The sequence below is a fragment of the Thamnophis elegans genome, chromosome 11 (genome assembly GCF_009769535.1).
Source record: "Thamnophis elegans isolate rThaEle1 chromosome 11, rThaEle1.pri, whole genome shotgun sequence".
In the NCBI taxonomy this organism is placed as follows: Eukaryota; Metazoa; Chordata; class Lepidosauria; order Squamata; family Colubridae; genus Thamnophis; species Thamnophis elegans.
In genome coordinates, this window is record NC_045551.1 from 68,383,202 (window position 1) to 68,394,383 (window position 11,182).

Sequence of the window (11,182 nt, forward strand, 5' to 3'; positions counted from 1 at the left end):
TCTCAAAGGGTCACCGCCTCCAATACACACTACATGAACATGACGAGAGAGAGATGATAGACAGACAGACAGATGATAGATAGAAAGATGTTATAGACAGACAGATGATTGATTGATTGATAGATAGATAGATAGATAGATAGATAGATAATGGATAGATGAGAGAAAGAGATGATAGATGATAGATAGGTAGGTAGATAGAGAGGGAGAGAGAGGGAGAGAGAGAGAAATACAGTAGGTACGTAGGGAGGGAGATAGAGTAGTTAGGTAGGTAGGTAAAGGGAGAGAGAGAAAGAGAAATAGAGAGAAATACAGTAGGTAGGTAGGGAGAGAGAGTGTAGATAGGTAGGTAGGTAGAGGGAGAGAGAGAAAGAGAGAGAGAGAGAGAGAAATACAGTAGGTAGGTAGGGAGAGAGTGTAGGTAGGTAGGTAGGTAGAGGGAGAGAGAGAAAGAGAGAGAGAGAGAGAGAAATACAGTAGGTAGGTAGGGAGAGAGAGTGTAGATAGGTAGGTAGGTAGAGGGAGAGGGAGAGGGAGAGGGAGAGAGAGAGAGAGAGAGAGAGAGAGAGAAATACAGTAGGTAGGTAGGGAGAGAGAGTGTAGATAGGTAGGTAGGTAGAGGGAGAGGGAGAGGGAGAGGGAGAGAGAGAGAGAGAGAGAGAGAGAGAGAGAGAGAGAGAAATACAGTAGGTAGGTAGGGAGAGAGTGTAGATAGGTAGGTAGGTAGAGGGAGAGAGAGAGAGAGAAATACAGTAGGTAGGTAGGGAGAGAGAGTGTAGATAGGTAGGTAGGTAGAGGGAGAGAGAGAGAGAGAGAGAAATACAGTAGGTAGGTAGGGAGAGAGAGTGTAGATAGGTAGGTAGGTAGAGGGAGAGAGAGAAAGAGAGAGAGAGAGAGAGAAATACAGTAGGTAGGTAGGGAGAGAGAGTGTAGGTAGGTAGGTAGGTAGAGGGAGAGGGAGAGAGAGAGAGAGAGAGAGAGAGAGAGAGAGAGAAATACAGTAGGTAGGTAGGGAGAGAGTGTAGATAGGTAGGTAGGTAGAGGGAGAGAGAGAGAGAGAGAGAAATACAGTAGGTAGGTAGGGAGAGAGAGTGTAGATAGGTAGGTAGGTAGAGGGAGAGAGAGAAAGAGAGAGAGAGAGAGAGAGAAATACAGTAGGTAGGTAGGGAGAGAGAGTGTAGGTAGGTAGGTAGGTAGAGGGAGAGAGAGAGAGAGAAATACAGTAGGTAGGTAGGGAGAGAGAGTGTAGATAGGTAGGTAGGTAGAGGGAGAGAGAGAGAGAGAAATACAGTAGGTAGGTAGGGAGAGAGAGTGTAGATAGGTAGGTAGGTAGAGGGAGAGAGAGAGAGAGAAATACAGTAGGTAGGTAGGGAGAGAGTGTAGATAGGTAGGTAGGTAGAGGGAGAGAGAGAGAGAAATACAGTAGGTAGGTAGGGAGAGAGAGTGTAGATAGGTAGGTAGAGGGAGAGAGAGAGAGAAATACAGTAGGTAGGTAGGGAGAGAGAGTGTAGGTAGGTAGGTAGGTAGAGGGAGAGAGAGAGAGAGAAATACAGTAGGTAGGTAGGGAGAGAGAGTGTAGATAGGTAGGTAGGTAGAGGGAGAGAGAGAGAGAGAGAGAAATACAGTAGGCAGGTAGGGAGAGAGAGTGTAGATAGGTAGGTAGGTAGAGGGAGAGAGAGAGAGAGAGAGAAATACAGTAGGTAGGTAGGGAGAGAGAGTGTAGATAGGTAGGTAGGTAGAGGGAGAGAGAGAGAGAGAAATACAGTAGGTAGGTAGGGAGAGAGAGTGTAGATAGGTAGGTAGGTAGAGGGAGAGAGAGAGAGAGAAATACAGTAGGTAGGTAGGGAGAGAGAGTGTAGATAGGTAGGTAGGTAGAGGGAGAGAGAGAGAGAGAAATACAGTAGGTAGGTAGGGAGAGAGTGTAGATAGGTAGGTAGGTAGAGGGAGAGAGAGAGAGAAATACAGTAGGTAGGTAGGGAGAGAGAGTGTAGATAGGTAGGTAGGTAGAGGGAGAGAGAGAAAGAGAGAGAGAGAGAGAGAAATACAGTAGGTAGGTAGGGAGAGAGAGTGTAGATAGGTAGGTAGGTAGAGGGAGAGAGAGAGAGAGAGAGAAATACAGTAGGTAGGTAGGGAGAGAGAGTGTAGATAGGTAGGTAGGTAGAGGGAGAGAGAGAGAGAGAGAGAAATACAGTAGGTAGGTAGGGAGAGAGAGTGTAGATAGGTAGGTAGGTAGAGGGAGAGAGAGAGAGAGAAATACAGTAGGTAGGTAGGGAGAGAGTGTAGATAGGTAGGTAGGTAGAGGGAGAGAGAGAGAGAAATACAGTAGGTAGGTAGGGAGAGAGAGTGTAGGTAGGTAGGTAGGTAGAGGGAGAGAGAGAGAGAGAAATACAGTAGGTAGGTAGGGAGAGAGAGTGTAGGTAGGTAGGTAGAGGGAGAGAGAGAGAGAGAGAAATACAGTAGGTAGGTAGGGAGAGAGAGTGTAGATAGGTAGGTAGGTAGAGGGAGAGAGAGAAAGAGAGAGAGAGAGAGAGAAATACAGTAGGTAGGTAGGGAGAGAGAGTGTAGGTAGGTAGGTAGGTAGAGGGAGAGGGAGAGAGAGAGAGAGAGAGAGAGAGAGAGAGAGAGAGAGAGAGAGAGAGAAATACAGTAGGTAGGTAGGGAGAGAGTGTAGATAGGTAGGTAGGTAGAGGGAGAGAGAGAGAGAGAAATACAGTAGGTAGGTAGGGAGAGAGAGTGTAGATAGGTAGGTAGAGGGAGAGAGAGAGAGAGAGAGAGAGAAATACAGTAGATAGGTAGGGGGAGAGAGAGAGAGTAGGTAGGTAGGAATATACACTATATTGCTCAAAGTATTCGTTCACCTGCCTTTACTCGCATATGAACTCACAGTATTTAACCTGTGATTATGTCTTCCCGACTGAATTGCTGTTAGTGTTTTTCCCCCCCTTCGGATTCATTGTTGAGTCACTGACGCTGCATTAGTGCCCATAATGTAGCTAGATATCTCCTTAGTCTACTCCATGCTTCACTCATTTTTATTATCCTACAAATGCATATCAGTTATAACGTGACTTCTCCAAATTAATGACTTTTTTTCCTTATTCTTTGTGCTAATTATAGTTGGTCTGGATTTTATCAGACTGGTTTTCATTTTATCTGTCCTGTATTAATATGAGTTTTGGGTAGGGAATTTGTAACAACATCCATTAGACATCAGTCAGCAGAGATCCGGAGCATGAGGCACGTCCATATGGGAATGCATGGGGCAGGCAGAGGTTGTGGGGAGCAGGGAATCCTGCAAGTAGCTCAGTTCCATGGTATCTAAAGCTTTAAAGGCAATAACCAGGAAACTTGAATTGCACCTGAACATCTATTGGGAGCCAATATAAGTTCATAAGCGAGTAAAGGCAGGTGAGCGAATACCTGGCAATATAGTGTAGGTAGATGGGGGGGGGATAGAGAGAGAGAGAGAGAGAGAGACAGACAGACAGACAGACAGAGACAGAGACAGGTAGGTAGGTGTTTCCAGGTGTATTTATCCATGTGCTGGAGAAGGAAATCGCTGACAACCTGTAGCACCTAAAACTTTGTTTCTGCTGGCACAGCACTTGACCAATGTAATTCTCATCAATCCCTCTAACTAAACAGCTTTCTGAAAGGAAAAAAAAATTTTTTTGCACCGTGCAAACCTCCATAAAACGGCCTGTTTTTCGTGAAAACGGGCCCGTTTTTGTTTTGTTTTTTTTAAAAAGAGAGGCATGAATAGCCTTGGGATGGCTTGCAGAGTGCTCCTGGGGTTGGGGAGGCAAAAACGAGCAAAAAAAACGGCCCGTTTTTTATGAAAACAGGCCATTTTGTCAAGAAAATTGCATGCATAGTCTTATGGAGGCTTTTAGAATGCTCCTGGGGGCTGGCAGGACAAAATTGAGCAAAAAAACAGGCCATTTTTTGCTCATTTCTGCCCTTCCCAGCCCACAGCAGCTCTCTGAAAACTTCCATAAGGCTCTGCACGACCATTTTGGTGAAGGAGCGGGGCTTCACGAGGCAAAAAATGCTGTATTCGGTGTATAAGACGCAGCCAGATTTTCAGCCTCTTTTTAGAGGAAAAAAGGTGCGTCTTATACTCCGAAAAATACGGTAATAGTCTCCTGCAAACTCCACTCCCCTTCCGCTCCTCTTTTATTTCCTCTGGGAGACGCCATTCATCGTCCACCTGTGGCCTTTCTCCCAAGTTGCCCCCTGTTCTACAACACTATTCTTCTTCCACGCTGTTTTTTCCTTGCATGAGTCAACCTTGAGCCTGGTGAGATTCCAACTGCCAAAACTGCTGGCAGCCGGTGATCAGCAGAAGTAGCCTGCAGTACTGCACTCCAACCACTGTGCCATCGTGGTATGTACCGGTATGTACGGAGCATATCTACATGTGTGTTAAGTCTGTGTGCACTTTGGAGAGCAGGCTACAGAATCTCATTTTTAATTTGCGCCATTGTGCCCACGTAAAGTTATCTTATAACTCTCAAGTCTTAATCCAGTACGTTTTTAAATTGCTAAAGTGTTACAACCCCAATACCAATTTCTTTTTATTTATTTTTTTGCAATATAGCCGAACGCTGGTAGTAAATTAGTTAAGTTCAGCTCTTTCTATTTTAGCTACAGTTTGAAGGAAAGAAATTGGATCAAACTTAAGAAATGCTTAAAATAGAAACTCAACTCAAAACAATATTCCATGAAGAACAGAACATAAATAACGCAAATGCTATTCTGAAAACAAGAATACTCCAAGGATTTAAGGGGATAGCTTGTTAAACCCCCAAATGCATTTACGACCTCTTACTTATCTTCATTTACCTAATATTTAGTCTAGAATTTTAATCCTTTCTTTGCGTCTCACAGAACGGCTTATGGGCACCGCTTAAGTTCACAAATATTTAGCTGAATTTATTTATAGAATTCACTGATGCAGTTAAAGCACCAATAAAAATATTTCCTCTTTCAGCTGTTCTTCTATATATTTATCCTTTTTTCATTTCAACAGCCCTCCTCCCCTCCCCTCCTCAGCAATCTTTTAAAAAAAAAAAATCATTTAAAGAAAACTCATAACAATGATTCTCCTTGCTTTTATTTGCAGAGTTCAGCAAAGCAAAATCTAAAACTAAAATCAAATTGGAATTATATAAGATACATTTAATGTAACTGAGTCTTACATTAAATAAACACAAGCTATTTAAAACTAACACCTAAAATTGACACAAACTTCCCAAGTTCCCACAGTAAAATCGTGGGTTTTGTTGTTGTTGTTAAAATCATTACCATCAGGCTTGATTTTAAAAACTCTGATATTTAAACATCGAGCATTTAAAACAAAAAGCACTTCATTTTTCTCTCTCCGATATTATATTGCATTATAAACGTAGAAATAGATATTAATATTTTTAAGATTCCTGAACTACAAGCATGAACATCCAAAATGGTTTAAATGGTACTGTATATCTGTCTTCAAGTTCCACTAATGGTATCAGATTCAAGCTAATCCATTTTTATCATTATGCATAAATTGGTGGAACAAACGCAAACAAGTTTAATTGTTTTATAGCAATAGCAGTTAGACTTATATACCGCTTCATAGGGCTTTCAGCCCTCTCTAAGCGGTTTACAGAGTCAGCATATTGCCCCCAACAACAATCCGGGTCCTCATTTTACCCACCTCGGAAGGATGGAAGGCTGAGTCAACCTTGAGCCGGTGAGATTTGAACAGCCGAACTGCAGAACTGCAGTCAGCTGAAGTAGCCTGCAGTGCTGCATTTAACCACTGCGCCACCTCGGCTTTTGAAAGTAGTAATTTTGCTAAATGGGTGCTTTGTGTGAATGCCCTCCCTCTAAACTGTCACGCAGGAAATATATCTATGTGATCGTTGGGAACTGAAAACAATTTGATAGCACATAATCAATCAATCAAAATCTGCCTCTAAAATCTTATTCTATATAGAGTACTGAAAAATTTGGCAACCGGAGCCAGGAAAACAAATAATTCTTCGACAGTGTTTATTTTGTTGGGAGTGCTCTACAGAATGAAAACCTTAAAAGCTTCCTTTAGCCAATAGTGAACTACATTTTGTGAGCCAACGTCTGCATTAAAGGAATTGCTAATCTCTGTAATCTGGTTTATAGAGATTACGAGGAAATTCTTATTTAAACTGTCACATTTAAAAAGAAGAGTGACATGTGAGTAAATGAGGGTTTTTTTTTTTAAAAAAATGCAACGCACTGTAACTAATGTAATTGCCCACTTTAATTCGATGGGATTGTTAAAAGTATTAATTATTATATCTATTCAAAAGGATAGGTCACTTGAAAGGAGGTTACAAAACTCATTTTAACTGTAGCTATGGTATGAATTAAACAATTAAGAGGGTTTTGTTGGAGTCCAAATGCATTAAGAACAGAAGTCCTTGATTACGACAGTTCATTTAATGACAGTTGAAAGTTGCAACGGCACTGAAAAAAGCGACTTACGAACATTTTTCACACTTACAACAATCATGGTCACGTGATCAAAATTCAGAGGCTTGGCAACTGTCATGTACTCATGACGGTTTCAGTGTCCCAGGGGGTCGTGTGGTCAAATTTTGCAACCTTCTAACCAGCAAAGTCAGGGGGGGGGAGGAAAGCTTTTAAACTGCAATGATTCGCTTTACCACGGTGGCAAGAAAGGTCGTAAGACAGGGCAAAACTCCCTTAACAAACGTCTCGTTCAACAACAGGTATTTTGGGCTCAATTGAGGTCGTAAGTCGAGGACTAGCTGTATATTTTTCTGCATGACATTTTAGAAGACTGAAATGCTGCTTACGTTAAACTGGAGTTTGGTGTCCAGCGGAATATTGTTTGGTCGATTTTATTTATGGTGGAGCAACATTTCTGAAACTCTTTGATATTTTCCGTACTATGTTTCTGCAATAAAATGTATTTAGCTGGACCAGTGATTCTCGACCCTTTTCTTCACCACGGACACTGTTTGTAGCCACGGATTCCCAAGATTTAACTCAAGATTTAAAATCAACATTTTTTTCAAGCCTTCGCACACAACCTGTGATGCAGTGGTGGGTTTCAAATAATTTACCAACCAGTTCTCTGCCCTAATGACCAGCTGGGTAGGCGGGGCTCGGTGGTCATGGGATCATGTGGGTGTGGCCAAGTCAATGTCACTCAGGGTCGATGGGCGCTTCGCCTTAGTTGTTACAATGGTAATAAGGGTTAACTGGAGAGGCAGTTTCTGTAAGCAGGGCAATAAAGATGAGGCTAGAAACAACACCAGAATGTTTCCTTCCTGCCTTCCTTACAGGATTAGCCCTGTGAAGCGGAAAAAAACCAAAAGAAGATTTCTTCCAATAACCGGTTCTCCGAACTTCTTAGAAAGTTACCAACTGGTTCCCCCGAACAGGTGCGAACTGGCTGAATCCCACCACTGCTGTGATATCATCACAGTCCCCCCAGAGGTTTTGCAGACCACGGATCGAGAATCACTGGACTAGACTTTTACTTTGATATTCATTTTAAGAGCATGCTGTTTCTTACTGTAGTTCACAGGGACCAGTTCTGGATTTTTGGGCTTTCTGATTTTGTAGGACACATCTCCAATAGTAACGGTATCACCTGAAAAGGAGAAAAAATAGTTGTTTATCATTGCTCACCTATAGGCACAAATACTCTGCTAGCCACTTAACATGTCCTACAAGAACAAGTTATCTTTTCTGTTTAAAAAATAAAATAAAAAAGGTATTTATCCACAAACTGGATAACAGGTACAGGTAGTCCTTGATTCAATTGAGCCTGACATTTCTGTTGTTAAGTAAGACATTTGTTAAGTGAGTTTTTCCCCCATCTGACAATCTTTCGTGCCACAGTCGTTCAGTGAATCACTGTGGTCGATAAGTGAGAAACCTAGTTGTTAAGTGAATCTGGCTTCCCCCCCTTGACTTCGTTCATCAGAAGGTTGCAAAAGAAGATCACGTGACTGTGGAACATTGCAACCGTCATAAGTACATGCCAGTTGCCAAGCATCTGAATCTTCATTATGTGACCACATAATGCTGCAACGGTTATTGTGTGAAAAACGAGTCCTAAGTCACTTCAAACCATTGTAACTTTGAATGGCCACTAAGTGAATGGTTGTAAGTCGAGGATTACCTACATTATATTTGTATGCCATGTGGGAATGTTAATTCCAAACATACTACATGCAGTTTTGATCACCACGTTGCAAAAAAGATGTTGAGACTGAAAAAATGCAACTAAGATGATTAAAGGACTGGAGACTAAAACAGATGAAGAAGGGTTGCAGGATTTGAGTTTGGAGAAAAGAAGGGCATGATAGTGACATGATAGCAGTATTTCAATATTTGAGGGGCTGCCACAAAGAAGAGGGGGTCAACCTATTCTCCAAAGCACCCGAAGGCCAGACAAAAAAGTAATTAAGGAGAGAAGCAAGTTGGAATTAAGGAGAAACTTCCTAACAATGAAGACAATTAATCAGTGCAATTAATTAGTGCAATTAACCACCAGAAATTGTGGTTGCTCCAACACTGGAGGTTTTTAAGAAGAGACTGGACAACCACTTGTGTGAAATGGTAGAGGGTCTTCTACTTGAGTAAGGGGTTTGATTGGGAGACTTCCGAGGTCTCTTCCAGCTCTTCTGATTCTGACTGTAGTTTTAGAAAATTGTTCAGGAAAATTTGAGTTCCAATTATGTAGACAAGTTAGTCTGGCCTATTTTATATTCTGTGCCTCTTTTCTGTGGTCCTTGGCTTTTCATAAGTAGTTTGACCCTGAAGCGATGGAGAAATGACCCAATGCAGGTAGCAAAAACATGGAAGGGAAGAAGGCCATGGTATCCTCACTTCTGCGCTCCCCCTGTGGAGACCCAGGCACCCAGAAAGCCACGAAGAGGCTCTTTGTGAAGTGGGGCCATTTTCAGAAAGCATGTGACTGACAATAATGAAAGATTAAAGTAAGTGTACAACTGCTAATTTAGAACAGGGTATAGCAGGAGGAGGAAAAGAATGCTGCATGTCAAAAGTTGTTGTGACATGTGGGCATGTCACCACAAACCCACAGTTGGAGAACCGCATTTCAGCCTACGCGTGGTGCACGCCCCAGCCTGTGTTGTGTCATTTGTGTTTCATCATGGGATCAATTCAGTGTGAGAAGCATAAGATGTTTTTTTTTTCTCCCTGTGCTAGTTTCTTCTTAAGAAGGCAACTGTAGCTTTCTTTCTCTGTTTCCCCACCTGTCCCGAGAATAGCAATAGCAATAGCAGTTAGACTTATATAGCGCTTCATAGGGCTTTCAGCCCTCTCTAAGCGGTTTACAGAGTCAGCATATTGTCCCCAACAACAATCCGGGTCCTCATTTTACCCACCTCGGAAGGATGGAAGGCTGAGTCAACCCTGAGCCGGTGAGATTTGAACAGCCGAACTGCAGAACTGCAGTCAGCTGAAGTAGCCTGCAGTGCTGCATTTAACCACTGCACCACCTCGGCAGAACACTGGCCCTCTTCACACAAAGGGGCACCTAAGGTCATGTTTCTAGTTTTGGTTCACACAACGGCCAATAGCTGCACATAGTTCTCCACCTTCGAAGTTTTCATGCTCCATCTCTCCATCTCTATATCTGCTATCAACTGGGGGAAGAGAGGATCACCAGTGAGAGAGAGAAAAAGTCACAGAAGGAAGTCAGAAAGAAAGAACAAAAAGTCAGAAAGAAAGAGAGGAGGAGGGGGGGGGAAGAGGGAGGAAGGAAGGGCCACCAATGAAAGAAAGAGAAATTTACAGAACAAAGTCAGAAAGAATGAAAAATCAGAAAAAGAAAGAATGGTCACCATTGAGAGAGAGAAAGTTACAGAAGAAAGTCAGAAAGAAAAATCAGAAAGGAAGAAAAAAAATGGAAGAAGGAAGGGTCATCACTGAGAGAGAGAAAGTTACAAAAGAAAGTCAGAAAAGAAAGTAAGAAAGAAAGGTCACTGTTGAAAGAGAGAAAGTTACAGAAGAAAGTCAGAAAGAAAGAATGAAAAGAAAGAAAGAAAAAGAAAGTCAGAAAGAAAAGAAAGAAAGGTCACCATTGAGAGAGAAAGTTACAGAAGAAAGACAGAAAAAAGGAATGAAAAGAAAAGAAAAGAAAAGAAAAGAAAGAAAAAGAAAGGTCACAGTTGAGAGAAAGTTACAGGAGAAAGTCAGAAAGAAGGAAAGAAAAGAAAGAAAAAAAGAAAGTCAGAAAGTCGGAAAGAAAAGAAAGGAAGGAAGAAATGTCATCGTTGAGAGAGATGAAGTTATAAAAGAAAGCCAGAAAAGAAAGAAAAGAAAAAAAAAAGAAAGAAAAAGAAAGAAAGAAAAGAAAGAAAAAGAAAGAAAGAAAAGAAAAGAAAGAAAAGAAAGAAAAAGAAAAGAAAGAAAAGGAAGAAAAAAAGAAAGAAAGAAAGAACCAGGACTGAGAAAGTCAAAAGAAAGCCAGAGAGGGAGGAAATAAAGAAGGAAGGAAAGAAGGAAGGAGAGAGAGAAGGGAGGGAGGGAGGCTCGCCCCCCAGCCTTTCTCCGAGCCCCCCATCGCAGACCATCCCCTTCCTCCCCCCCCAGAAGCCCCCTCCCCCCATTTCCATCTCCCCCGAGACAGCCAACCCCCCCCCCCCAGGCTCTCCACGCCCTGCGGGGTCTCTGCACCCCCCCCCCCCGTCCTCCTCCTCCTCCGCTGCCCGGTCGCCCGCCTCACCTTGTCCGCCGTGCAAGGCCCGGAGTCCGCCCCGCAGCCCGGCCACCTGCTGCAGGAGGAGGCGGACCCTGCGGGCAGCCGATGAGCCCACGCAGGGACCCCCGCCGCCGCCCGCCCTGCCCAGGGACACCACCCGGGCCTGCATGGCCTGCCGGAGGAGGAGGACGAGGAAGGGGGCCCTGGGGGACGCGGTCCGGCGACGCACCGCCTCCGCCCGGAAACGCCGACGACGCTTTTGAGGGCCGGGCCGGGCTCTGCCGGGGAGACGCTCAACCCTGGAAGGAGAGCCCGCCAGCCCAGCTGGCTCTTTCCCAGCCAGAGGGTCGGCTTGGACCCAGCTGGGATTGGGGTGAGGGGAATAGAGAGAAGGGGGTAAAGAAGGAAGGGTCGCCACTGAAATAGAGAGAAAGACAAGGGAGAGAGGAG

General features: G+C 43.4%; 1 protein-coding gene across 2 annotated transcripts in view; it reads right to left on the reverse strand.

The window, feature by feature from the left end:
- The window catches only part of VWA8 (von Willebrand factor A domain containing 8), a 95,762-nt gene extending 84,793 nt beyond the window's left edge, over positions 1-10,969 (reverse strand). For both annotated transcript variants that reach the window (XM_032226380.1, XM_032226379.1), the window contains exons 1-2: positions 10,757-10,969; positions 7,571-7,648 (exon numbers count right to left, since the gene is read on the reverse strand). In XM_032226380.1, the coding sequence (XP_032082271.1) occupies positions 7,571-7,648; positions 10,757-10,901 (223 nt within the window). In that variant the 5' untranslated portion in view covers positions 10,902-10,969. The remainder of the gene's footprint in view (positions 1-7,570; positions 7,649-10,756) is intronic.
- Between the last annotated feature and the right edge of the window lie 213 nt (positions 10,970-11,182).